Source organism: Mobula hypostoma, chromosome 21, assembly GCF_963921235.1.
Source record: "Mobula hypostoma chromosome 21, sMobHyp1.1, whole genome shotgun sequence".
NCBI classification, from domain to species: domain Eukaryota; kingdom Metazoa; phylum Chordata; class Chondrichthyes; order Myliobatiformes; family Myliobatidae; genus Mobula; species Mobula hypostoma.
Genome location: NC_086117.1, coordinates 42,275,627 through 42,303,620, shown reverse-complemented (window position 1 = coordinate 42,303,620; position 27,994 = coordinate 42,275,627). Strand labels below are relative to the sequence as shown.

General features: G+C 40.2%; 1 protein-coding gene across 1 annotated transcript; it reads right to left on the bottom strand.

Annotated features, from left to right (window-relative positions):
- Positions 1-5: 5 nt before the first annotated feature.
- pole3 (polymerase (DNA directed), epsilon 3 (p17 subunit)) lies at positions 6-27,924 on the bottom strand. The gene is made up of 5 exons (XM_063073820.1): positions 27,857-27,924; positions 15,207-15,281; positions 11,804-11,889; positions 8,065-8,183; positions 6-6,141 (listed from the first exon to the last, which is right to left on the bottom strand). Exons 2-5 carry the CDS (start codon positions 15,270-15,272, stop codon positions 5,954-5,956), a joined length of 459 nt encoding a protein of 152 aa, XP_062929890.1. The 5' UTR covers positions 15,273-15,281; positions 27,857-27,924; the 3' UTR covers positions 6-5,953.
- Between the last annotated feature and the right edge of the window lie 70 nt (positions 27,925-27,994).

Genomic DNA, 27,994 nt, shown 5'->3' with positions numbered 1-27,994 from the left:
CATAGGTGTAAATACCCAGGGTATAGATACTATGGAAATAAGCTTTTTGCAGCAGCATATGTCACATGGACAAACATAAATAACACACTCAAATGCAAAATACACAAACAGCACCAGTGCAAATTGGAGGAAATAAACAGTCTGAAGTAAAGTTAAAGCTTTTCAGGACTGTTTAAGAACATGATGGCAGTAGGAATGAAGCTTTTGTTGAACACTGAGATACAAGTCTTCCAGCTCCTGACAGCAGCATTGAGGAGGGCAGTGTGGTAGTGGGTGACAAATGCCACATTTCTAAGGCATTGCCTCTTGTGAATGTCCTTGGTGAGGAAGCTGCACCTGTGATGGAACCAGCCAAGTCTACTACTTTGTAGCCTTTTGTGTTTTTGTACATTGGAATTACCATACCAGGAGTGAAACAAGTCAGAATGCTTTCCGTCTGTAGACATCTGTCAGTCTTCAATCCCGTAAGTAGAGATGCTGGTGCAGTATCTTTATGGTTTGTGTCTACATCTGTGAGAATGTCCCCCCACTACTCTATCCATTAAGAATTTTGCATTTCAGTGAAATTTTACTTGAACAGTCCCTGAATCTCATTGAAAATCTTGCAAATCCAAGGGCACCATATCGACTGAAAATCCCTTATCTATTCTAGTGATATCCTAGCATTTTAATCAAAAATGACTGGCTCTCACAAATGCATGTTGAAAGTTCAATGTAAATTTATTATCAAAGTACATACAATATGTGTCACCATATACAATCCTGAGATTCATTTTCTTGCGGGCATTGACAGTAAATACAAGAAACACGATCAATGAAAGGCTGTTTAATACTGTTCTTTGCCAGGTGTCTGTAATTACAGCCTTCATTACAGATTTCAGGCTAACAGTGAAGGAGTTAACATTTACAGAACCGGCGCTGCCTTGGAAGATAACCAGAACATCTTTTCAAATTGTGGAATGTGGGTCATCATTCTTTGGGATCCATCAGCTTTCAAGTTGCCAATTACTCCAGTATTAATGAGCTACTTTCAATTCCTCATACTGGCATGACTCTTGATTCTTTAATATGTGTAACAGGCTTTGTATTCCATGAAGGCTAATACAAATTAATTCTAAATAAAATTTATGGTTCTATTTTCCCTATTTATCAATAGTCTGCACTAGCACTCTGTTTTCCTTTTCTTAATTTCATGGCCCCTTGAATTCTTAAAACTTCCTCATCCTCAGGCTTATTTCTGGCAACTTCATAAACCTCTGCTCAGCTGTGGATAAATGGCTTTTTGGTTTTGTCTTCAAGGAATTTTTTTTTGCAATTTAAGCATTCAACTGTTATGCATTTTGTCCACTGTCATGCTTTTAAATGTATTCTCTCAATTAACCACTTAAGTTTCCACTTGTATCTTCACTATTTTGTTTAGATTTAAGACCTTGGTTATGCTTTGAAAAATATTTTCAAGTTCATTGTATTATACAGCCATGGTCCCTTGCCCTTTGACAATCAGATTATTTTTTACTTAGAAATACAGCACAACATCTGGCCCAGTTAGTTTGTCTGTCCAATTTCGCCCATGTGACCAGAACCTACTAACGTGTATGTCTTTGGAATGTGGGAGGAAACCAGAGGAAATCCACGTGGTCCTGGAAACATACAAACTCCTTACAATGGCAGAATTAAACACAGGTTGCTATGTAAAATAAGGATCCAAAGTATCCTTTTACCTAGTAGATCCCTCAACAATTTGATCTAGAATTGTGCATCATACATTCCATAAATTGCACAATTTTTGGCTGGTTAAAAAAAAATCTAAATGTAGGTTGTCTCATAATTAGTGTGTTACACATCTAAATTTCTTGATTTTTGCTGTGTGCCCAACATTACAACTATTTGTTAGCCTATGAGTAATTCTATTCAATATTTTCTGCCCTTGACTAATTTTCTTGCCCTTGCTCAGGCCAAATGAATCTTAATCATCTGTCGCAGCAAGATTATTCCTCACCACTGTACAGATCTCCCTTTTTCTAAACCACTCCTTTTCCTTCTCATGTTGAGTAACCTGAAATTTAGCTCACAGCCTTGCTCAGTCTGTTGTCATGGATGTTTTTTCATGTGCCATTAATTTATTTGCCACTTTGCCAGTATTCAGATTCTATATCTTGTTCATTTTAGAATTGTTCTGTACTTTAATCCCTTTTGCTATTTGACTTGCTTCTATTTATTTCACTTGCTACTTTTTTAGTTTAAATTCTCTCCAGTTGCAAACTCTTGTAAGAAAGTAGGTCCCATCCCTCCTGAGATCAACCTGTTCATTTTTCACAGGTCTCAAATGCTGCAAAAAAAAAGTGCTTCAAATATCTGCTCTTTTGTTTTTAGTAGCATGTGCACTGGAAATAATCCTAAGGTTACAACCTTTGAGGTTTTGCTTTTTGACCTCTCCTAGCTTGCTAAGCTATGCTTCCTTCTCTTACCCTATGTCATTGGCACTAAGGTGGATCATGTCCTTTGGCTTTTCTGACTTCCTTAGCTGTTCATTGATGTCCTTTATCTTGAAACAGAGCATCTGCAGATCACAGGCAACTACACCATTAATCACCTAGCATTACTGCCATGTTGTGGTGCTGCACTCTTCTGAGATGTGAACAATGTATAAAAAGGGAAAATTGTCGGTGATTGAGGTCAGCTTGGAAGATGACTATCGTAGCTTTCATCTATACATGGTGGTTATATGCAGATGCTTATCGCAAAAGACGCGCCACTGTTACTGAAACAATGCTCAGACTGCTGCAGATGAAGGACTCTAGATCTGGTCATCTGGAACACTGAAAGGCTCCAGATCTCTCACAAGGTGCCTGTGCATTCACCTGGCTCAGCTGCCATGCATCAGCTTCACTTAATAGTTACAAATTAAGTGTCAGCTACTGTTGAGATACTCAAAAGACCCCAACTACCATGCCACACAGATTTTCTCAAGTTTGCAACCATAGTGTCATCTCACTACCTCTTCACTCACACAAGGCTGCCTGCTGAAGATTTGTTCACCAAGGACTGCTGTGTGCAAATCGTGGATTCTGGGTCTCTTCAAAAGCCAAGTACCATTAGTGTGCTTGATTGCTATTGATTCCCAGTAGTGTGAAGTGTCTCAGTTGAAGTTCCTGAGCATGTCTCAACTGTAAATCACCTACAATTAGTGCTCTAGATTGCCCTGTGCAAGCTGTGTCCAAGTATTTTCCAAGTCCTTATCTGGGGAATCCACTGTACATAGGATTTGACAATGGGAAACTGAGCTCAACACTAGAATGGCAGAGTGTGGTCTGGCTTCAGGCAGCAAAGATTGAAGAATAGTTGCAAGTCTACAGGAGGCACTCAGGTTTACTGATACAGAGTGGCAGTGGTGGTTGGGAGGCTGCACAGCTTTGTCAATAGAAAGGGCCAGAAGTGGATGTTAAGATAATGTCAGATTCTCGCATTGTCCGCACACACAAAATACTCTGCAGATGCTGGGGTCAAAGTGAAGGGTTCCGGCCCGAAACATTGACCGATCATTTCCACGGATGCTGCCCGACCTGCTGAGTTCCTCCAGCGTGTTGTGAGTCTTGCATTGTCTGTTTAGGTCAGAGATTTTATCCTTTTTGCCTTTTTCAGCTCATCGAATCTCTTATCAGCACACAAAGTAATCTTATTCCCCACTAATAAATGAGAAAATCTGCAGATGCTGGAAATCATAGCAACACACACAAAATGCTGGAGGAACTCAGCAGGCCAGGCAGCATCTATGGAAATGAGTAGTCGATGTTCTGCTGAAGGGTTTCAGCCCGAAATGTCTACTGTACTCTTTTCCATAGATGTTGCCTGGCCTGCTGAGTTCCTCCAGTATTTAGCGTGTGTTGCTCTTATTACCCACTTTTTCTTGTAACCCTTTGTTCCTCACATTCCTATCAACTCCCTACCCAAACTAGGTACAATTTACAGTGACCAATTACAGCTTTGGCCAACTGAATAGCTTTGTAATGTAGGTGGAAACTAGAGTACCTAGAGGAAATACATAGTCACAGGCAAAAACTGCAAAATCCACATGGCAGCACTGAAGGCCAAACTGAACTGGAGCCTCTGCAGCTGTGAGGTAGCACCTCTACAATTTGTGCCATAATGTCACCCAAATATCTACAATATATCAGTTGATGTACTGTTGTATCAGAGTTTTAGACTCTAATATGTTTCATTCTCCGTTGCAAGACAACCCTGGGCTAAATGAGTGCACAACTTCAAGATTCCAGGCTTCCCAGTATCGACCGATAATGCTATTCATTCAGATGAGTTATAGCTATGATGGATTCCACTCTGAATGTCTGTACACAGTACTCAAGGCAGCAGTCATTTTTAAAAAAAATTATGGCAGGGTTTGCACTATTGATTCTGTGGCCTTTTACATTATCCCTTGTTTAGTAGCCGCACTGCACTTGGCAGATGATCCAATTCACAATGTAAGTTGTTCTGCTACTTGGAGTATCATCCACTACATCATTGAACCTCAAAGCTGCCACTGCCGGAATGCCCTTGAGGAACCTTGCAGTTCTTTCTGGTATTAGAAAATCTTAGGCTGGAAATCCAAAGTAACGTGCACAAAATGCTGGAGGAACTCAGCAGGTCAGGCAGCATCCATGGATAGAATTATTTAAACAGTCAAGGTTTCAGACAAGACCCTTCATCAGAACTGGAAGGGAAGTGGAGAAGGAAGGAGTACAAGGTGGCAAGTGATGGGTGAAGCAAAGGGCTGGGAAGTTGCTTGGTGAAAGAGATAAAGGGGACTCTGACAGGTCAGAAGACCATGGAAGAAAGGTGGGGGGTGGGAATGAGCTCCTGAGAAACAGGAATGGGGGGGGGGTGCATTTATTGGAAGTTAGAAGCCAGTGGGCAGCAGATGTCACTGGTGGGGGTGCGGAGCACTGAGAGGCTTTCACTGAATTCTTGTTGAAAAGAAAACTTCCAGTAATTGCACCCCTCTCTTCATTCCCCATTCCTGTTTCCCTTGCTCACCTCCATCTCCTTGCCTGCCCATCACCTCCCTCTGGTGCTTCTCCCCCTTCCCTTTCTTCCAGGGTCTTCTGACTTTTATCAGATTCTCTTCTCCAGCCCTTCATCTCATTCATTAATCAACTTCCCAGCTCGTTACTTCACCCCCTCCCCTTCTTCTGGTTTCACCCATCAACTGCCACCTTGCACTTCTTCCTCCCGTCCCCCCACCTTATTACTAATTTCTCCACTTCTTTTCCACTCTCGATGAAGGGTCATGGCCCAAAATGTCGACTATTTACTCTTTTCCATAGATGCTGTCTGGCTTGCTGAGTTCCTCCAGCATTTTGTGTGAGCGCTTTCTGGCACAGGGTGCAGGATATCTTGTGGTCTATGTACTGCACAATATCAGCCTTTACCACCAATTGTATAGTGAACAGTTGCAGAAGCAGGCTGGGTTTGTTGACCAATTAATGTAACTTGGCTAATAATCAGCAACCACAAATAATCTTCCAATAGCTCCCATGTAATTATACACACAAACATCACAATGACAATTGACCCACCATATATAAACCAATAATTACTGTATATAGGTGCCACCTTGTAAATTAGTATAGTCAATTCCAGGTTCCTATTACTATTTTATTAACAATTAAGAGTGCAAAAAAAGGTATACTTCAGAATGCATTGTTCAAACATCGTTTTACAAAAAAAAACTCAAATGATTAACTAAATAGAAAAGATTTCAATTTCATCCAACTGTACAAAATCAGAGAAAGTTGACCCACTAACTCTTCCTTAGTGGTACCAACCAAATATATAAAGCCCTTAAACAGAGCTGTAGGAATGCATTGCAATAATGCGAAGAAGCAGTGGGATCACTGCTAATTTCCAAATATGTCATTCCTATTTCAGTCACATGTAGTCATTAGCAAGTCCCTCAGTTTTCAACATCCTCTTCCTCATTTTCAACTTCTTTTTGCTCATCATCTTCCACCATTTTTAACTCTTCTGTATCTTCTTCATTCTCATCTTCTTTACTCTTGTCATGTTCCTCATTCTCAGGCTTCTTGTCCTTCTTCTTCTGTTCTGAAGCTTCTTTCTTTCCTCTCTGCTCTCGCTTGTAAGCTGTGGGGAGAGGAAAAGGATCACTTTAGATTTCAATTACCAGCAACCTTTGGAAACAAAATCTGTTGGAGGATCTAAGTGTTCAGACAGCCCCTGTGCATGTGGGAAGAACTCAATGTTGTGGGTTGAAACCACGTCCTGATGCAAATCCTCTCCCAACCCTTCACAAATGATGCTCAGCCTGCTGAGTTCCTCCATTAGATTGTTTGTTGCTCTTGATTCCAACATCTGCAGTCTCTTGTGCCCTTCATCAGAAAACTTTGGCCAGGTATCAGCAATTCACACAAAAATTGGATCACTCAAGCCTCAGTGAAGAAGGAAAGCAATTAATTGTGTATAGTACAAGTATAAAAAAATGAATTAGAAACAGGACAGAAGAATTACATAAAATGCAAGTTAACTACAAAGCTGACGTGGAGCAACAGACATTATCCAGAATGTTTTCAGGAATTGTAAGTCGATAAGACAAAGAAAACATGTTTAAAGAAAATGCAGTCATACATAGCAGGAAAAGGACATTTGGGAAACTCTTAAAAACATTCCACGTCACAATAAAAGGCATTTGATTTCTATCACTTATACTTAATGACTTTTCTAACAACTTACTGGAAATAGTTTTCCTTCCAAAATTTATTCTCGCAGCTGTATGTTTTAATGCCTTGGAAAACTATATCTGGTGTTGGCTCAAAAAAAAATCACAATGATGCAAGATGCATATTTGAGCATGGGCTTAGGCTCAAGATTATGAGGTTTAATCTGTAGGCACTGCTCTAATTTTCCCATTTTGCTTCCACATCTTCCAAGGCCATTAGTGTTTAGACATTGTTTTATAAATCCACACAAGCAGCTGGTTAGATAAACTCTATATCCAGACATTTTGTTTTATAGGTGTGAAAACCTGGTTGGGTTGAGTTGTTCTCCGATCTTGGCAATTAACATGTAAATATTTCGTCACCATACGAGGAGACATCATGAGATGTCCACTCGAATTTCTGCCCTTCTCAATCTTCAAGGCAACATGCAAGAGAATTCCTAGAAGTGTGGTTTTCTGCAAACAAACATGTAGATCTTGATCCTATTTATAAGCCAATGCGGGCTAAATTCCAGACCATAATGCACAAAGTTCGCCATGCAACCAATCAGTGACGAGATTTCCTCCCCACATCACAACTGAGTTTCTGAAATGACGAGCAATTAGCAGAACGAACCTTTCTGGCCCAATGAGCCGCGCTGCCCAGCACACTAGTCTACTCAAATTACTAACCAACCTACAAACTGATATGTTTTTGGACCGTGGGATAGAACCAGAGCACCTGGAGGAATCCCATGTGATTCCTTACAGAGGACGCCAGAATTGAACTCCAAGCTCTGAATGCCCTGAGCTGTAATAGTGTTGCCCTAACCACTAACCATTGGGTGCTACCATGGCACCCCATTTTGATCTGAGTACCTGAAATAACACATTGTTACACTCTAATCATTAAAAAAAAGTAACTCTATTTGTTATATACATATCAAAGCAGAGTGAAATGCACCTCCTATGTCAACAAACAGCAGTCCGAGGATTGCTGCTATACTTTTGGTGCCAACATTTATCAGACCCACAACTCACTAATCCTAACCATATGTTTTTGGAAAATGGGACGAAACCAGAGCACCCAGAGGGGAATCTATGTGGTTGTGGGAGAACATACAAACTCCTTACAGACAGGGGTGGAAATCAAACCCCAATCAGTGGTTGCTGGAGCTGTAAAGAATTGCACTAACTGCTATGCTACTGTGCTACCAATCAAGTACACAAAACTAGTGAAAATGTGGGCTATCAAATAAAGAAGTGTTCAAACTTGGATTGAGAGGCAATCATGCAAAACTAATGCAACTTAATAAGTTAAATAGTCTGATCAGTATGTCACAACTTCTCACCTTCCAATGCATCTTTCAGTGGAGTAATGAAGCGATCAAACTCCATCTCTTCCATCGCTGCAAGCACATCAGAGGCACTCAGTGTTTTCCTCTTGCTCTTCATTGCAAAATTATTTGCACTGTGAAGACAAGCATTATTTTAATACGCCCTACAGCAACACACTAATATGGAGACAGCTCTCAACTTTGCAAGAAGATTCTTTAGTAAGGATTGAAGAAATTTAACTTTAAAAAAAATTGTACAATAGATGGTTGTACTTTAATCCTCCAAGTAAATAATGGCTTCATGAAAGGTCACTGAACTGAAACACAGATTCTGTTTTTCTCCTCACAAATGTTGTTGGACCTGTTGAACAGTTCCATCACTTTCTGTTTTGATTATGCGTCTGACTGTCTGGCAGCACCAGTTCAAAAACACAAGCCAGTCAATGGTTAGAGTTTTAAGAGATAAGCAAGTAACTATCAACTACCCACAGAAGAAACAAAGTACTAGTAAATTGGTCATGTACAGATGATTATGCCCAAGTGAAATGAATAGAAATCAATGAAATAAAATGCATTTACACCAAAGAAACTATAGAGGATTGGATAAGAAGATTGCACAGCAGGCTCTCTAGCATTAAAACCTTGTTTAGAATTAATTTCAAAGAAAGGCATGAAATCTGTCTAATTGTTGGATTTTATGTGAAATGTCCAAGTAATCTCTATATAATTTCTAGAAAGTCCAGCTCTACCGTGACAAAATTACTCACTGAGCAAGACTAAACAGGAAGACTCAAGTCAAAGAGGTTTAATACTCTAATCTTTCTCAACCGTGAGTTTTTGACGTTGATAGTGGTTTGGATGCCTTGAGATCACGAAAAGCATAATAATGCAAATTCCCTTTCTTGGCTTCTTTCATTTCCTTTCTTTTTAAATCTTTTTATTGAATAAGTATACAAAAGGGTAAGCCATATAGGCACTAATACACTGTTAGAATATAATAAAATTACAGGAAATATTAATACAGAAAAAGTGATACAAACAATGTAATTTAAACATAAATAGGTAAGGTAACATAATAGTATACTAATTTTTATATTATATATATATATATATCAATAGAGAAACGGAAAAATATAACTCCCAAAAAAACCCACCGTGCAACTAAACTAACTTGGAACCAAATAGAGTTAAATAACTTAAAATCACGTCCTCAAACCCGACCTCCATTAAAAACAGTAAAAAAAAACAAGAAGGGTATATAAATATGGAGCAAAAAAGAGAAGAAAAAAAATTACATTAAATGAAAATATTGAATAAAAGATCTCCAGGTCTGTTCAAATTTAAGTGAGGAATCATAAAGATTGCTTCTAATTTTCTCCAAATTCAAGCATAGTATCGTCTGAGAAAACCAAAAAAAGGTAGTTGGAGCATTAAGCTCTTTCCAATGTTGTAAGATACATCTTTTCGCCATTAAAGTAAGAAATGCAATCATTCTACGGGCTGAAGGAGAAAGATTACTGGAAATTTTAGGTAGTCCAAAGATAGCAGTAATAGGGTGAGGAGAGATATCTATATTCAATACCTTTGAGAAAATATTAAAAATGTCTCTCCAAAAAGTTTCCAGAGTAGGACAAAACCAAAACATACGAGTTAAAGAGGCTATCTGCCCCGGACATCTATCACAAAAAGGATTAATATGAGAATAAAAGCGAGCTAATTTATCTTTGGACATATGTGCTCTATGAACAACTTTAAATTGAATTAGGGAATATTTAGCACAGATAGAGGAAGTATTGACTAATTGTAAAATCTGCCCCCAGTCATCCACAGAAATGATAGACCCCAATTCCTGTTCCCAATCTACCCTAATCTTATCAAATGGAGCTTTCCTAAGTTTCATAATAATATTATAAATCATAGCCGATGCACCTTTCTGACATGGATTAAGGTTAATTATAGTATCTAAAATGTATGTAGGAGGAAGCATTGGAAAAGAAAAAAGTATAGTACTTAGGAAATTTCTAACTTGTAGATATCTAAAAAAATGTATTCTTGATAAATTATATTTATTAGATAATTGTTCAAAAGACATAAGGGAACCATCTAAAAATAAATCCAAAAACCGTGAAATACCCTTAGTCTTCCAAATTTGAAAAGCACGATCCGTAAAAGAGGGAGGAAAAAATATGTTACCTAAAATAGGAATCGTTAGCCCAAATTGGTTAAGATCGAAAAATTTTCTAAATTGGAACCAAATACGTAAGGTATATTTAACTATCGGGTTAGATACCTGTTTAAGGCATTTCAAATCAAAAGGAAGAGAGGAACCTAAAATAGAGCCAAGTGTATAGCCCTGAACAGATTGTAATTCCAATACTACCCATTTAGGAATGGATAGTATATCCTGGTCAAGTAACCAAAATTTCATATGTTGAATATTGATTGCCCAATAATAGAATCTAAAGTTAGGTAATGCTAAACCTCCATCTCTCTTAGCTTTCTGTAAATGTATTTTACCCAGTCTCAGGTTTTTATTTTGCCAAATAAATGAAGAAATTTTTGAGTCAACTTTATCAAAAAAAGATTTTGGAACAAAAATCGGTAATGCCTGAAATATATATAGAAATTTTGGCAGAAAAAACATCTTAACTGCATTAATACGACCAATCAAAGTTAAATATAAAGGAAACCATTTAGATGAAAGTTGAATAATATGGTCAATTAAGGGTAAAAAGTTAATCTTAAATAAATCTTTGTGTTTACAAGTAATTTTAATCCCAAGATATGAAAAATAATTATAAAATTTAAATGGAAAGTTATGATATAAGGGAAGTTGTTTATTAATCGGGAAAAGTTCACTCTTACTAAGATTTAATTTATAACCTGAAAAGAGACTAAATTGTGCTAATAACTCTAAAACAGCAGGGATGGATTTTTGAGGGTTAGAAATATATAAAAGTAAGTCATCAGCATAGAGTGATATTTTATGGGACTTTAAGCCCCGAGTTATCCCAGTAATATTTGGAGATTCTCGAATGGCAATTGCAAGAGGTTCTAATGCAATATCAAGTAATAAAGGACTAAGAGGACAACCTTGTCGAGTACCTCGAAAAAGAGGGAAAAAAGGTGAGCTTAGAGAGTTAGTATGGACTGAGGCCATGGGAGAATGATATAACAGTTTGATCCAGGATATAAATTTCGAGCTAAAATTAAACATTTCAAGCACCTTAAATAAGTAAGGCCATTCTACTCTATCAAAAGCTTTCTCAGCATCTAAAGAGATAACACACTCAGGAACATTTTTGTGAGGGGGTATAAACAATATTTAACAGTGTGCGAATGTTATAAAAACAGTAACGACCTTTAATAAAACCCGTTTGGTCTTCCGAAATAATAAAAGGAAGTACTTTTTCTAATCTGTTCGCTAATAACTTAGAAAAAATTTTAGAGTCAACATTTAATAAAGATATTGGTCTACAAGATGCACATTGAGCAGGATTTTTAATCCTTCTTTAATATTAAAGAGATTGACGCTCTATTGAAAGATTCGGGAAGTTTACCAAGATTTAATGAAGCCTTGAAAACCCTACAGAACCAAGGGATTAATGAAGGTGCAAAAGCTTCTTTCATTTCCGTGAGCACAAAATTCAGAACACAACAGATTAAGACTGTCATTTTAGTAATTCTTGAACTGAAGGAAATTACATAGTAGAGTTACAGAGCTTCAAGGCAATAGGCTTTGCTGCTAACTTACCAGGAAGTTGCATAGAGAACAAAAACACTAGCTGCTCGGGATATTGCACTGCGGGCTTCTTTTGATACATTCACTCCATCTGGGAGCTAAAGAGAAGAAAACAGATTAATACAATCACAAAGAATTCTGCAGATGCTGGAAATTCAAGCAACACACATCAAAGTTGCTGGTGAATGCAGCAGGCCCGGCAACATCTATTGGAAGAAGTACAGTCGACATTTCGGGCCGAGACCCTTTGTTAGTCCTGATGAAGGGTCTCGGCCCGAAACGTCGACTGTACCTCTTCCAATAGACGCTGCCGGGCCTGCTGCGTTCTCCAGCAACTTTGATGAGATTAATACAATCACATGTTCCTAGAACAGAGAGAAATAGAACCAATTCAACACCATAGTTAGAAAGACATCAAAAAAGCCAGATAACCGGTATGTAATAACCATCTTCATCAGCTGTTATTTGATTGCTAGGAATGTAATTTTGTTTTAAATACGGGGCACACAAAGTTTTCACTAATTACATATTATCCTGCTCCATTAACTAATCTCTTATTTAATAACATATGGAAATGCAGTATAACAAGGTTCCTCTCAGTGATTATCCAACCTGGCTGCACAATGCTCTGCTTATGATCACTGCTAACTGCAAACAATTCTCAAAGTATTGTTTCCGTTACTAGAGCCATTCACTTTCTTTTTCATCTTGTCCAAGACTCAAGGAACTGGACGTTTCCCACTTACTGCATCACACAAATATCTAAGGAACTATATTAATTATACAGAAAGTCAGTAAACATAAAAATCCAAATGGATTCAATCACTTTCCATAAATTCTTAAATTGTGTAATTCAAATATTTACACACAAACTCTGGAGCCCTACTGACCTGACTGCTAGGGTGTATTCTGGAATTACAGTATATAGCAAATATTAACTTCAGCAACAAACCTTTAGACCTGAACATGGATCGTAGATTAAATTTAAAATGCAGCACTGGACAATAGTTTCCTGGAGTTGTGGACACCAGTAAATTGAAAACCAGACAATGCTGATTAACATTCATTTTGGGTGTCTGGAACGTGTGGGTGTGAAGGAGGAGGTGTGAAAACTATATGTAATTCAAAGTATTGCAGATACATTGTAATTATAGAATTCTCCTGCTTTCTTTGATGTTTAGCATGCAAAATGTCAAGTAATATTGAGTCAAACAGGCTTCTTCCTCCGAGAGGGTCTCATTTTGTTGAATAAAACACTTCAGTATCCAGTAGCTGCAGCACTTCTCCCATTCACATTACAACACTGACAATCACTTCCACTAGAGCATAAATCTGAATTTATGATACATATTAAAGTAGTGAACCAAATATATTCATATCCACTCCTTGTGTACTTCACAGATTTACAAACTGGAGTCACCAGGGCAAGTTAGGTGCTGGGTGCATTTGAAATCATGAAGTCTTTGTCCATTACTTCCAATTTCTCTATTGACATTTAAACATGATTTCCATATCCATAATGTTTTTGTTTTACAATGACAATGCCGTTTTTCCGTGGAATAAAAAAAAGTGATGTATATTTTTAAAAATTGGTAACATTGCAATATTCCCATGGCTTTCCTCCACAATGAAATATTTTAAAGCTGTTTCTTTACTGAAACCCTACCTTTACTGCATTGTAACCGAAAATAAACTTTCATATCTATAGATGCTTTGCTGCATTAATTTAAAATAAATTTAAAGAGCCAGACTGGATGATGACAAAATAGGAATGGCTGACCCCTGATCATCAGTTCCAAATACACCTCAGACTAAGTGCAATGGCAGCAAAATTCGCAGTAAGCTCTTTGATGTATCAGACCGCATCGTGCTTTGCAGTTTGTAGAAATAGCCAAACTTCTGTTTGATCATTAAGCCAATAAACACTCCATAAGTGACTAGTTCTTTTTCATGTCACAAATAAGTTTTAATATTTCTTGTTGTCTTATTACCACATTGTCTAATTGCAGCTTAACATTTTCACAACATAAAAATCATGACAAAAATGTATTTTACCTGTTTTTAAACAAATACACACTAAAAATATGTACCAACATAGTATAAAAATAACTTGTACATCTACTCCGAGGATGAGGTTTTCCGTTCCAGGGCATCTCAAATGTCTTCTTTCTTTAAGGATCGTGGTTTCTCTTCTGCTGTCATCAATGACGCCTTCACCCGCATCTCCTCCATTTCCCGCACATCGGCTCTCACCTCATCCTCCCGCCACCACAACAGGGACAGAGTTCCCCTTGTCCTCACCTACCACTCCACTGGCCTCCGGATCCAGCACATTATCCTCCGCAACTTCCGCCACCTTCAACAGGACCCCACCACTAAGCACGTCTTTCCCTCTACACCCCTCTCCGCTTTCTGCAGGGATTGGTCTCTCTGCGACTCCCTGGTCCACACGTACCTCCCCACGGATCTCCCACCTGGCACTTACCCTGTAAGCGTAAGTGCTACACCTGTCCCTACACCTCCTCTCTTGCCACCATTCAGGGCCCCAAACAGTCCTTCCAGGTGAGGCAACACTTCACTTTTGAGTCTGTTGGGTCATCTATTGCATCCGGTGCTCCCGGTGCGGCCTCCTCTACATCTGTGAAACCCGACGCAGATTGGGGGACTGCTTCATCGAGCACCTCTGCTCCGTCCACCACAACAGACAGGATATCCCAGTAGCCACCCACTTCAGCTCTGCTTCCCACTCCCATTCAGATATGTCCATACATGGCCTCCTCTACTGCCATGATGAGGCCAAACTCAGGTTGGAGGAGCAACACCTCATATACCATCGAGGTAGTCTCCAGCCCCTTGGTATGAACATAGAATTCTCCAACTTCCGGTAATTCCCTCTCCCTCCCTTCCTCTATCGCTATGTCACTCTGCCCCATCCCCCAGCTGCCTACCTCCTCCCTCTTGGTTCCGCCTCCTTCTGCTACCCATTGTGTTTTCCCCTATTCTTTCTTCACCTTTCCTGCCTATCACCTCCCTGCCTCCCTTCCCCCACCCCTTTATCTTTCCCCTTACTGGTTTTTCACCTGGAGCCTACCAGCCTTCTCCTTCCCACCCTCCCCCCACCTTCTTTATAGGGCCTCTGCCCCTTCCCTCTACAGTCCTGACGAAGGGTTCCGGCCCGAAACGTTGACTGATCATTTCCACGGATGCTGCCCGACCTGCTGAGCTCCTCCAGCGTGTTGTGAGTGTTGCTTTGACCCCAGCATCTGCAGATTATTTTGTGTTGTACATCTATTAGATGTTTGCTGCATTAGAACAGCAGTAATAGTTCAATTATAAGGAAATAATGTTCATTGGCTTTACCAAGTTAAAGCATTACAGATCTTTCTCTGAACAGTGACAAAGTATTACTGCTCACCGCCTCTTTTATAATCCTGGTAATGACAGCATTTGGCAGATTCAGGTCTTCTGGTCTCTCGGCCATGTCTCTTCCCTATACCACAAATACAGAAATAATGTAGTTAAATGCAAGCTTGAGGAATAGCATCTCTCCATTCACTTATGTATTTACTGGTTCAACAATTTCAATTCAGACCCACTGAGCTCATTGTTAATTGTAGGCAAAAAATTTCAGTGGCTGGAAATCTGAAATAAAGTAAGTAATTTTGACACTGGTATTTCCATTTGCACCTCCCCTAGACATTTAAAAAAATTTCTTTACATCCTATTTCCATCTCCTGTTGCCTGACATCATCCCTTTTGACAAGTAATGTCTCCCACCTTCTGCCTCATTAGATCTTCTCTTTCATTTGTACCTTTTCTGCTCCTTTTCCCTACCTCTTAACTTTTTGTTATACCAATGCAAAGTTGGAGTGCAGCAGGCAGGTAGTTCCACAACATCTAGGTGTTTAGGTAACACTTGATAGTTGTGTGCAGAAAATATAGTTAGTATGCTACATACATCAAAGTTGCTGGTGAATGCAGCAGGCCAGGCAGCATCTATAGGAAGAGGCGCAGTCGACGTTTCAGGCCGAGACCCTTGTTAGTATGCTGCAGGGTTTCTCAACCAGGGTTTCATGGAACCCTAGGGCTCCACGAGAGATCATGATTTAAAAATAAACATCGTTTTTTGAACTTTGTGCAATGCGTGATGCTAGCACTTGCAGTGATGGGCAGTGACTAGACCCGTTAACAATTTGTTAGTGGTCTCTCTGCCCAGTATGGCAGTGTGCAGTAGGACCGTGTTTGTTTGCTTAAGTTCATTCTCAGTTCTTAATGCGAGATAGGGAAGGCCGTTGATAACTGGTGAGGGCTGTAACGTTAGCCTCTCCCTCCCGAATTACCTCCCCCAACTTCCCCTTGTGCGCTGCCGACTGACTTATGGGAGTGAACAAACTCTACTGGTGAAATAGAAAATTGGAGATAAATTTTCATTCTAAAGACGGTCCAGTGTGGCGATTTTTGAAGAGGATTCTAGGCCTAGGCCTACAGACAATTCTGATAAGATTAATGATGAGGAATTACAATCTTCTAAGTCATTCACTGTACTAGTGTATGAGCAGATACATAAAAGTTTATTTACACAACAAATACACAACGTACAAACATTAAGTACTTACAAGGCAGTGAACAAATTCAGATTAAAATATGATTACTACTGTTTATAAAAGTCAATTCCCCAGGGGGGGCCCCACCGCCCCCGGAAATCCCCCACTGTACCCACTATGACCACATGCTCCCTCTCCAAGGACAGCCAGCATGAATGTATACTCAGAAGAGGGGCAGGCAGTAGGCCCTAGCAGAGCCCTAGACTTTCTGCCGCCTAGACTTAGAATGGCTTTCTTGGCCAGGTCCAGGAGCAAACCCATCAGTAGGTCCTCCTTGCAACCCACCCTCTTCCATACTGGGTGCCCATATACGAGGAGCACTGGGCTGATGTGCGAACAGAACCTGAGCAGCAGCCCCTTCAGTTACTCAAACAGGGGCTGCAACATCCCACACTCCCTATAAGAATGGTAAACTGGCTCTGCCCGGCCACAGAATGGACAGGACGTCAGTGAACCTGCTTAAAAACTTGTTGCATGGTATTGCTCTATGCAACATCTTCCACCCCAGGTCCCTAATGTACAGGGAAAAGCTCCCCACCAGAAGGCAAAACAGATCGCAAAGGCGAGTCTGGTTGGCAGACAAAGGCAAGGAAGTGAAAGGTGTGCAGGAGCAGCCCGTACATGGAACACTTTGGAATGTCACAGAAGGGCACGGTGGGCATCGCCGCAAGATGGCTCACATTGTGTGGGACCCTCTCCTGCATGGTGTCTCGAGGCCTGGGTCTTGGGAGAACTTCCGGCCCATCAGGTGGTGGTGGTGCAGCGAGAACCCCTCCACTTGCCCAAACCCTCTTGACACCCACTGTGATAGGATGGGGACCAGTCCCCCTTGCAGCTAGAGCACAAAGCACAAACCCCAAACCCTCAACAGCTCTCAGTAAAAGCGAGGCAGTTTCCTCAAAGCGGTGTAGCTGATGCTGTCTGCTGGGAGCCTTGTGCCAGAGAAAGTACATTGCTGGTGCCTTCAATCTTGGGGGGGGGGGGGGGGGTGATCCTGAGGCAGAGAGCCGCCAGGCTGGGTGCGCACATACACCAATGACTGACCATCCTCCGTGGTTGGAAGACTCAGGACCACAACAGAGACCCAACACCTCCTGTTGCCCCAGAAGTTCACCAGCCTTCTGGGTCCTGGAGACAAAAGCAGTGAGTGGGACTAAAGTAATCAGATGGTACCATATCTTTAAAATGAAAGCTACTTATCCATATGTTTTACATGGGCTGGTGATCCAAGTTGTCTTATTCCATTGTGCCTAGTCTGTGGCAAACAACTTACAAATGTAGCAATGGCTCCAGCAAAACTGACAGGACACCTAGCTACAAATCACAGCCATAAGACATGTAAAAGTGCTGATTATTTTAAATGACTATTGGAATTTCAAAACAAACAGATTAAAGCTTTTGAAAATAAAGTCACAGTCAGTAAAAAAGTTCAGGATGTAACATATGTAGTAGTTTTAAGACCAGTTCACTTGAGAATGTTTAAAAACTGTGTGAAAACCTGGACAAAGAGCACACTAATCTCCTGCTGCAGACAGAAATCCAGTAGCTTAACAGAGGAAGAGTTCCAACAGGGTGTTTGAGCTGAAAGGTGAATTGCAGGATTACTTTTGAGAAAATAGTAGGCCAGATTTTGCTAAGTGCTTTGAAGATGACAAATGGCTACAAAAACTAGCCTACTTAACAGATATTCTTCATCACATGAACCAGTTGAACAAGTCTCTTCAAAGCCCTGGAGAAAATGTTTTGACTTCAAGCGCCAAGATTCCTGGATTTAAAAGGAAACTGAATCTTTGTGTTACCTGTCCTGTGAGCATAATGTAATTACTTCCTGATGGGCATGATGTAATTGTCTCATGATAGAGGGGTGATGTGATGTCACGTGGTGGCATGTTCCAACTGGTATAAAAGGCGAAACCGCAATTTGTTGCGTAGTTGTTTTTTTGGGGCGTCACAGTCAGTGGTTACGTAATCGAGGAAAGACAGAGCGAGAGTGAAATTTACCAGCTTTGTATAAACTCAAGAAATCAACAGCGTTCTGTGTGCCTTGAATGTGACTGACATTTGGTATGGTCCATACAGGTGTTGTGGCACACACTTTTGGTTAACCCCTGCATGGCCTCGGGCGTTGTGTGTTGACCACCTCCTGCGAAAGGTCAATTACTGTGACAAATCTTATTCTTTGTGTTTTCTTCGGACAAGGCATTTCTTGGCTGGGATATGCGTCAGCAGTTTCCGCCTTTCTTCATCGCAGGTTCGGGAAGTCTCTCCTCTCATTTATTTCATAAATCACTTGGACTCTTTGAACTACCACCTTAAGACTGTGCTTGAGTAAGATCTGTTAAGAATTGTCTCTGTTCGATTGTTTGATAACTATAGATGCACAACACTGTTAACTTCTGTATAGATTAGTTGTTTGTTTACTTTTCTATGTTTTTGAGTAGAGATTAATAAATTTCATTGTTTATTTATAAAAACCCGACTCAATTTCATATCTATTGCTGCTGGTACATAACATTTGGAAAAATCATGTTGTAAAAGGACATCTTGAAAGGTTTCTACTGCTGCTTGGGCTTGAGAGTGAAGAAGGATATCAGAAAGCCTCAAGTCTTATTGAAAACCACCTGGAAGAACTGCAGAACAAAACTGAACAGTATTTACCCTCCATTTTAACACAAGTGTATGACTGGGTGAGGGACCCTTTCTCTGAGTCTTCTACTCAGCCTGAGAACTTTACTTTGAGAGAAGAGGAAGAACTTTGTGAGCTGCACTCTGATCATGCACTCAAGATGAGATTTACTGACCTGTCTCTGGACAAATTCTGAATTTCCGTGAAAGAAGAGTATCCTGCCATTCATAGGAAAGCAATGAACATTTTGCTGCAGTTTTCAACTTCTTACACGTGTGAGCAAGCTTTTTCTTGTTTAAAAAGCATCAAGAGCAAGGCTAGAAATCACCTCATTTCAGTTGAAGGTTAAATCCATGTGTTCTTATCTCAAATTAGATTATGAAGACATGCTCTTTTGTTGTCATTTAGTAATGTATGCATTAAGAAATGATACAATATTTCTTCCAGTGTGATATCACAAAACACAGGACAGACCAAGACTGAAAAAAACTAACAAAACCACATAATTATAACATATAGTTACAACAGTGCAACAATACCATAACTTGATGAAGAAGTCCATGAGCACAGTAAAAAGTTCAAAGTCTCTCAAATGTTCCACAACTCACGCAGACGGGAGAAGGAAGAAAAACTCTCCCTGCCACACCCAACCACAGTCCGACTCCGAGTCATCCGAAAACTTCGAGCTCTGATCAGCTCTCCAACACCGAGCACTGAGTGCCATCTCTGTCAAAACGATTCGACCTCAATCTCGGTTGCCAACAACCCAGAACTGAGTAATTTATTATGCTTGCCTTATGAGTTTTTAAAATTTATGAAAGAGAGAGTAATTTCAAAAAAGGTAGTAAGCCAAGCTTAACTATCTGTTCTCTTTTTCAAGAAAGGTTGGCTACAAATTCATTCTCTATTCAAGAGTATTGACAATTATTTTTGAAATATTATACCTACAACGTACTGATCACTCTAGCGTACCATGACTTTTAGCTATAATCAATCATTTATATGCAGGGATTCCCCGAGACCTGAAAATTATTTCAAGGGTTCCAACAGGGCAAAAAGGTTGACAAAAGCTGGTATATAGTGTCTTGAAAAAGTATTCAGCCCCCACAACTATTCTCACAATTCCCTGTCTCATTTTCTAAACTTAGGATTTTTTGAGCTAATCTACAAAACGCTGTGCATCACGTCAAATCAAAATAAAAATTCTAAAACCTATCAACAATGTAATAAAAATACAAAAATACAAAAATTGTAAAGCTGAAAAAATATTCACCTCCTTTGTTATTACTATGCTAACTTCCCTTAGGTGCTATAAGCTATTGTATTACCTTACCCACCCACCCAATCTTTTAATGTAGAAAACTGGAGGATCACCTGTTTTCAATTAATTCATAAGAATAAATACCCCCTCTCTCTGAGTTCCAACAGTATTGTAGATTCTCCAACAAAATGGAGACAAAAGAGCACTTGAGACAAGTCAGGGAAATGATAATAGAGATGCACAAATCTGGGGAAGGGTACAAGACCATCTCAAAGGCACTGAACCTACCTCAGGGCTCAGTGCAGTCCATTTATGAAAAAGTGGGAAAAAATATGAAACCGCAGCCACACTGCTTAGGTTAGGCCACTCCTCTTAACCTAGTAGTGGGTACTCGTAAGAGAGACTATTGTGACGCCACCAGTCAGAGTGAGCTGCAGAAGTCAGCGGCTATAACTGGAGATGAAGTTCATGGCTCCACAATCTCTAAGGCCTCGCACAAAAAGGTTATTTATGGAAGAGTGGCAAAGAAGTCCTGGCTAAAGATAGAATATCCTTCCCTCGTCATATACAAGATAATGTAAAGATGTGGAAGAAGGTCTTGTGGTCAGATTAGACTAAAGTGAAACTTCTTGACCTCAATACTAGTTAAACCCATTCCCTACTATAAAGTATGGTGAAGGTAGCATCATGCTGTGGGGATGCTTTTCAACAGCAGGGACTGGAAATCTGGTCAGGATTGATGGGAAGATGAATGCTGCTAAATACAGAGAGGTTCTGGATAAAAACATGCTAGCCTCTGTCAGAAAGCTTAAACTAGGGAGGAAGATCATCTTTCAGCAGGACAATGGCCCAAAGCACACTGCCAGAGTAAACATGAAATGGCTTCAAATGAAGAAAATTGATGTCTTTGAATGGCCCAGTCAAGAGTCCTTAACCCAATCGAGCATCTTTGTCAAGACCTCAAGATTGATGACTACCACCTCTCCCCAACTAACCTGGCACAGCTTAAACAATTTGCAAGGAGGAAATGGCAAATCTTGCTCCGTTATGTTGTGCAAAGCTAATGAATATTTATCCAAAAAAGACTACTGGCCGTAATAGCTTCAAGAGGTGGTACAACTAACTAAGTATTGAACAAGAGGGATGAATATTCTTTTGAACTGCTGACATTTCAGGTTTTGAATTTTTAGTTTTTCATGCTTTACAATTTCCCCCCATTTTTGGGCTCTACTGTGGAAAAAAAAGGAGCACGTGATTCACAAATAAAATTTCTCAGCTAAATTGATCAAAATCCCTAGTTGTAATACACATTTAAGTGAACAAAGGATAGGGGTTGAATACTTTTACAAGGCCCTGTATATGGGTACTTGGTGGTTAACATGAACATGGTACTCAGAAGAGCCAGCTTCCATGCTTTGAGGTTCTATGAGTAACTTTCCTTTTCTCTTCACGAGCCCTGCCCAACTCGGGTATAGCAGTATTTTGGATCTTAAAGAAAGCAATTCAGATTTTTAAGGATGTGATATCCAATAATTGAAGCATTCCTCTCAAAACTCCATACGTACAACCACTGACCAAGACCTATTATTTTGGATAAATATTGTCAGTATTGAGGCATTATTGATTGGTGATACATTTTTTAGCCTTTTAGACAATGGCTTTCCACTAAGGACAATGTCTTTAAAAAGAAAAACAGGAAGCTTTGGAAATCACAGGTCAAGCTGTGCTTGTGGAGAGAGAAAAAGGCAGATATCACCTCACACCACTCAATCAGTGCAGGGAGGAGCTGAAAACACACTTCACTCAGAATCAGAATCAAGTTTAATATCACTGGCATATGGTGTGAAACTTGTTGTATGGCAGTAGTACATTACAATACATAGTAATAAAAATTATAATGGGTATATACTAAAAAATAAATTAAATAAGTAATGCAAAAAGAGAGGGCACCACTGTCATAGGCCAAGTCACAGATTGTGATGAATCAGCATAAAGGGAGATTGAAAATCTGGCTGAGTGGTGCCATAACAACCTCTTACTCAATGTCAGCAAGACTAAGAAGCTGATTATTAACTTTAGCAGGAAACCCGAGGTCCAAGACCCAGTCCTCATCAGAGGATCAGAGGTGGAGAGGGTCAGCAACTTTAAATTCCTCAGTGTTATCACTTTGGAGAACGTATCCTGGACCCAGCACTCAAAGGAGATTACGAGAAAAGTACGGCAGCACCTCTAATTCCTTGAGAGTTTGTGAAGGTTCGGCATGACATCTAAAACTCTGACAAACTTCTATAGAAGTGTAGTGGAAAGTATATTGATTGGCTGAATCACAGCTTGGTGTGGAAACACCAATGCCCTTGGACAAAAAATCCTACAAATATTTGTGGATACAGTCCAGTCCATCATGGTAAAGCCCACACTGTCGCAAGAAAGCAGCATCCGACATCAGGGATGCCAAGCACCCAGGTCATGCTCTCTTCTCTCTGCTGCTATCGGGAAGGTGGTACACGAGTCTTTGGACTCACACCACCAGGTTCAAGAACAATTATTACCCCTCAATCATCAGCCTCTTGAACCAAAAGGGGTAACTTCACTCAACTTCAATTGCCCCCTCACAGAAATGTTCCCACAACCTATCGACTCACTTTCAAGGACTATTCATCTCATGTTCTCGATATTTATTCTTTATTTATTATTCTTTCTTTTTGTATTTGGATAGTTTGTTGTCTTTTACACAATGGCTGAAAGCCCAAGTTGGTGCAGATCTTTCATTGATTCTATTATGAATTTATTGAGTGTGACTGCAAGAAAATGAATCTCAAGCTCGTATATGGTGACATATATATACTTCGATAATAAATTTACTTTGAACTTTGTTTTACTTTGACAAAAAAATACTGGTGTTCATAGATTCATCGTCCACTAAGAAATCTGAAGGCATAGATTCACTGTTCCTGAAATGTTGAGTGTGTGTCTTCAGGCTCCTGTACCTCCTCCTCAATGATAGTAACGAGAAGAGGACACATTCTGGGTGACGGGGTTCCTTAATGGCGGATGACACCTTTTTGAGGCATCACCTTTTGAAGGTATCCTGGACGCTGGGGTGACTAGTACTGTACCCATGATGGAGCTGGCTGAGTTTGCAACTTCCTGCAGCCCTTCCGATCCTGTGCAGTGACCCCTCCATCCCAGGTGGTGATGTAACCAGTTAGAATATGCTCCACGGTACATCTGTAGAAATTTGCAAGTGTCTTTGGTGACATACTAATTCTCCCAAACTCTAATGAAATATTGCCACCGTCATGCCTTCTTTGTAACTGCATCAAATATGTTCAGCCCACGATAATCTCTCAGAAATGCTGACACCTAGGAACTTGAAACTGCTCACTCTTCACTTCTGCTCCTTTGATGAGGACTGGTATGTATTTCCTCAACTTACCCTCCCTTAAGTCCACAATCAATTCCTTGGTCCTAATGACGTTGAATGCAAGGTTATTGCCGTGGCACCACTCAACAAGCTGATCTATCTCACCCTTTCAAAGCAGCTGGGAACCTCCGACTGCAGCAGAGGGGGATTGAAGATGTCCTTGAACACTCCCACCAGTTGGTTGGCGCGGGTTTTCAGAGCTCTAGCAGGTACACCATCAGGGCCTGACACCTTGCGAGGGTTCACTCTCTTGAAAGATGTTCTGATGTCGGCCTCCAAGACAGAGACCACAGGAATTCACAAAGACGCAGTCTCATTCTTCCTTTCAAAGCATGCAAAAAGGTGTTGAACTCATTTGGGCCTAAAGCATCACTGCCATTCACAATGTTAAGCTTTGCTTTGTAGGAAGTCATAGCCTGCAAACTGCACTAAAGCTGACATGCATCTGATTTGTCTCTAGCTGCAATCAGCATTGTTTTTTTGCTCTTAAGATAGGCCTCCACAGGTCGGATCTGAACTTCTTTATAGTTCTGGATCACCAGTTTTGAACAGCACAGATCTAACCCTCAGCAGATTATGAATCTCCTGGTTCATCCATGGCTTTTGCTTTGGGTATATCCAGTATCTAGTCAGGTCACTTGTCTGAGTGCTATTGGTACCATGTAACCCAGTACTACCTGTCGCATAGTCGGGTGGTCAGCAACTAAACCGGCTCCCCCACCAGGCTTGCCTGCTGAGGAGGGTGGTTAGACACCCTGCAGGATGAAAAACAAGACCTGTCAAAGGGCGAATGAACCCTCTCGTAGGGTCAACGGCTATCTAGAAAACACATGCAGTGAAGCGCGGAAAGGGCATCCCTTGCATCGAAGCTTGGCCTGGCCATTCACTGCAACAGAACTTCCCCCAGCCATCTTGGACCCCCCCATGCCGCTGGATCGGGGAGGGGATGTCGAGAGGGTGGGTCTGGACCTGTGCAACCCCCTACTCACCTAAATCCATTTACACACATGCTGCTCCTTTCTGAGGAGTGGGGTATCCTAAACCCCACTAACTGACTGAAAGGAACCATCATCATCCTATGGGATGGATAGCCAGAGAGAGATCCAGTATGTTCTTCAAGGCACATATTTATCCACAGAGATTTTGAGGAAGATGATTTTTACTCATTTTATCCAGTTCTAAAGAAGAGTCATTGATCTGAAATGTTGTTTTCATTCTCCACAGATGCTACCTGTCCTGCTAATATTTGCATACATATTTCAGGTTTCATTATGTGTAGCTTTTTGAGTTTCAGCACATTTACATTTTGGTGTCTTCTCCTAATTTAACTGATAAGCTAAGGTCCAGCTCCCACACATATAAATAGTGCATGTTCCACAGAGATAAATCCATAGTGGGAAAACCACCAAATGTGGTGTATTTGGGACAGAAGTACTTTGCATGAGAATTAATGTGATGCAGACAGTCTGGATCAGAAGGTAGGTCTGTTGCTGAAAGCAAATTAAGTTTGCAGTGCCAGTAATTATATGCATGAATAAGGTGGACAAGATGTGAAAACATGCTGAATGCCTAGCTTCAGCCAATCTAAATCTCGATGGATTAGGAATGAGTTAACCCATGAGTTAGGGTTAGAAATGGCTTGGATTTCCAGCATCTATAGATTTCCTCGTTTAGGAATTTAAGAAATTGTTTTGATGTAAAACCATGAGATTCTGTTATTCACTTTTTTTTAATGTTAGATGTAATGGAAAACATACTTTTGCTGCCTTGTTTCAGTTAATTTGGTGTCTACCTCTGAAAATCCAAAGCAAACCTACATCATCAGTCAGTAGGCACTCTATTAATCTACTGAACCAAGTCTTTGGGTAGGTCAGCAGCTTTACTGTAAAACAGAAGTATGGCATTACCAGAAAGGCTTTCTCTTAGACTTTAAAACAAATACTCCCTTTGCCTGTTAGATCTCAAAGCTGTATTTAAGAAAGATCAGTGGAGCATATAGGGGATGTTTACAAGATCACTGGCCAATATTTATCTCTCATTTCATATTTCTAATCAGTGATTTATTCCATGTTTGTTTGTAGGACATACCTATGCACTTCAAAAATATATGACTAACCCAAAATTATATAGGATATATTAAAAACATTAAGGGGAATCAAAAAACTAGAAAAAAGGCCAGTTGATGCAGCCACTTCATTTTTGCATTTACACAAAGAGATGCACCAACATTTAAACACTTTGTTCCCATTATTCACTATTCAAGCTGATCTTCATTGCTGATTTAGTTTTTGCCTTAGCCAGGAACTCTGTAAGGTAACCCCATGCTTTTTCAACTACTTGTGCTGATAATTTTTTATCAAAATATGTTAATAGTTATTCTTACATTTATTTTCTTCAACTACCAAGAGGGAAAGGTCCAACTTTTATTGTTTTCTTCATAGTTCTATTTACTTATATCCAACAGCATCCATCTGTACTGAAATCTATTTGAAGTTTAAATATTCTACTAATAAATGGAGATTGAACTGCATGCAGGGAAAATTATTTCATATCAAGACCTCATTAACTCTTGGATTTTATATTATGCAGCTCATGAAGAAACCTATAAAGCTGTATCCTGATGTCAAGTTTTTCACAGCCTCAAAGTACTGCAAAGTTCTTCAAACAAGTTTGTTGATGACACAAAACAAAGCAGGAATGTGAGTGGTGATAAGGATGCAAAGTGTTTCAAGAAGATAGATAGTAAGAATGAAAGAGTAGCAGTAAGACAGATGGAATACAATGTGGAGAAAGGTAAAATTATTCTTCTGACAGCTGTACTTTTCCCTATTATCCAAAATCCAAAGATTCTGGAATTCTTCTTGTGGGATGCAGCTACTTTGTGATTTCATCAATTAAGACTGGGAGAGGAAAAACAAAGGAACTAAAGACTCCTAAGCCTAATGTTGGTAGCAGAGAACAAACTGGAATCCATAAACAAAGAATGAAACAGAGAACAGAAACTATTGATAAAGAATTATAGAACTGAGCATACAGCATGTATTTATGAATAGAAAATTTATCTACTGAGGTCCTTAAAGGATATGACTTCTAAAATAGATTAATTGGAAATTATTAGATGTTGCGTATTCCTTTTTTTAAGGTCCTACATGGGAGGCTGATCAACAATATTACAGCACCTGGAATTGGACACAATATACTCCTGAGAGATGGTCATCACAGAAAGCAAAATGTAGAAGCAAACTTTATTGGATTGTAATGACTAGTTGGGTATTGCAGGGAAATGGTGTTTGTGCCCCAGTTATTCATGATCGATATGGACAATCTAACTGACAGGAACAAAACTCATTTCTTCATTTGTAGATGTTACATCTAGGGGTTGTCATTAGGGAAATGTCAAAACACAAAGATTGTTTTTTTTTAAAATGACGAGCTGTGTAATAACGTTCAATGGGATTTAGATGTCCTTGTAAACAAAAGGCCAATGTGAAGCAGGTGATCTGGAAGACAGACATTAGCTAAAAATATTAACTTCAGCTCCCTTTCCACAAATGCTATCTGAATGAGTGTTTCCAGCATTTTCTGCGTTATTTAAGGCAAATGGTATTTTGGACTGAAAGATAGAGGGTCGCGACCCGCAATGTCGACTGTCCATTTCCGTTCAAAGATGCTGCCTGACCCGCCGAGATCCTCCACGCTTTCTGTGCTACACCCGATTCCAGCAGTTTCTTGTGACTCCCTTGATCCCGTCACTTTACAGAAATCTTTTGCATGTATTGAATCAACTCAATATGACCGAGCTCCCAAAGCCCTGCGGCACAGAGACTTTCCGATTCATTCACTACACTCCATCTCAGTTTTAAGCAGCTGGCCCCGAGTCTGTGAGTGTACCCCCACTCTAGTTGCCCTGACAGGGGATACCAGCAGTTCAGGCCCTTTTCTGTCTCAGTGACTGTGGCTTGACCGGGCCCATGGAAGAACCGCTCACCCACCCTCTTCACCGATAGCGGGGAACGGGCAACAAGCAATTCTGGAACGGTCCCACACGACCAAAATTCTCTGCAGGCACCAACCCGACTGTAAAGCTGTGGTACCACACACGCTTCTCCACAGTGAAAACACGGCACCTACCCCCTCACCATGCACTCACCTCAGCCACTCACTCCAGCGCAGCATCCGATCCTTTCACCTCCGACCCCGCTAACAAACCACGCGATTGGCTGTCTCCGGGTCACATGCTAGACTCCCGCCTTGTCTCGTTGCCTAATTTCACGGATAATAAGAACCA

Coding starts and splice junctions, on each gene's coding strand:
- pole3 (XM_063073820.1), bottom strand. CDS start 15,272: ATGGCCGAGAGACCAGAAGACCTGAATCTGCCAAATGCTGTCATTACC. Junction 11,890..15,206: donor CCAGGATTATAAAAGAGGCG/GTGAGCAGTAAT, acceptor TCTTCTCTTTAG/CTCCCAGATGGAGTGAATGT. Junction 6,142..8,064: donor ACTGAAAGATGCATTGGAAG/GTGAGAAGTTGT, acceptor CTCTCCCCACAG/CTTACAAGCGAGAGCAGAGA.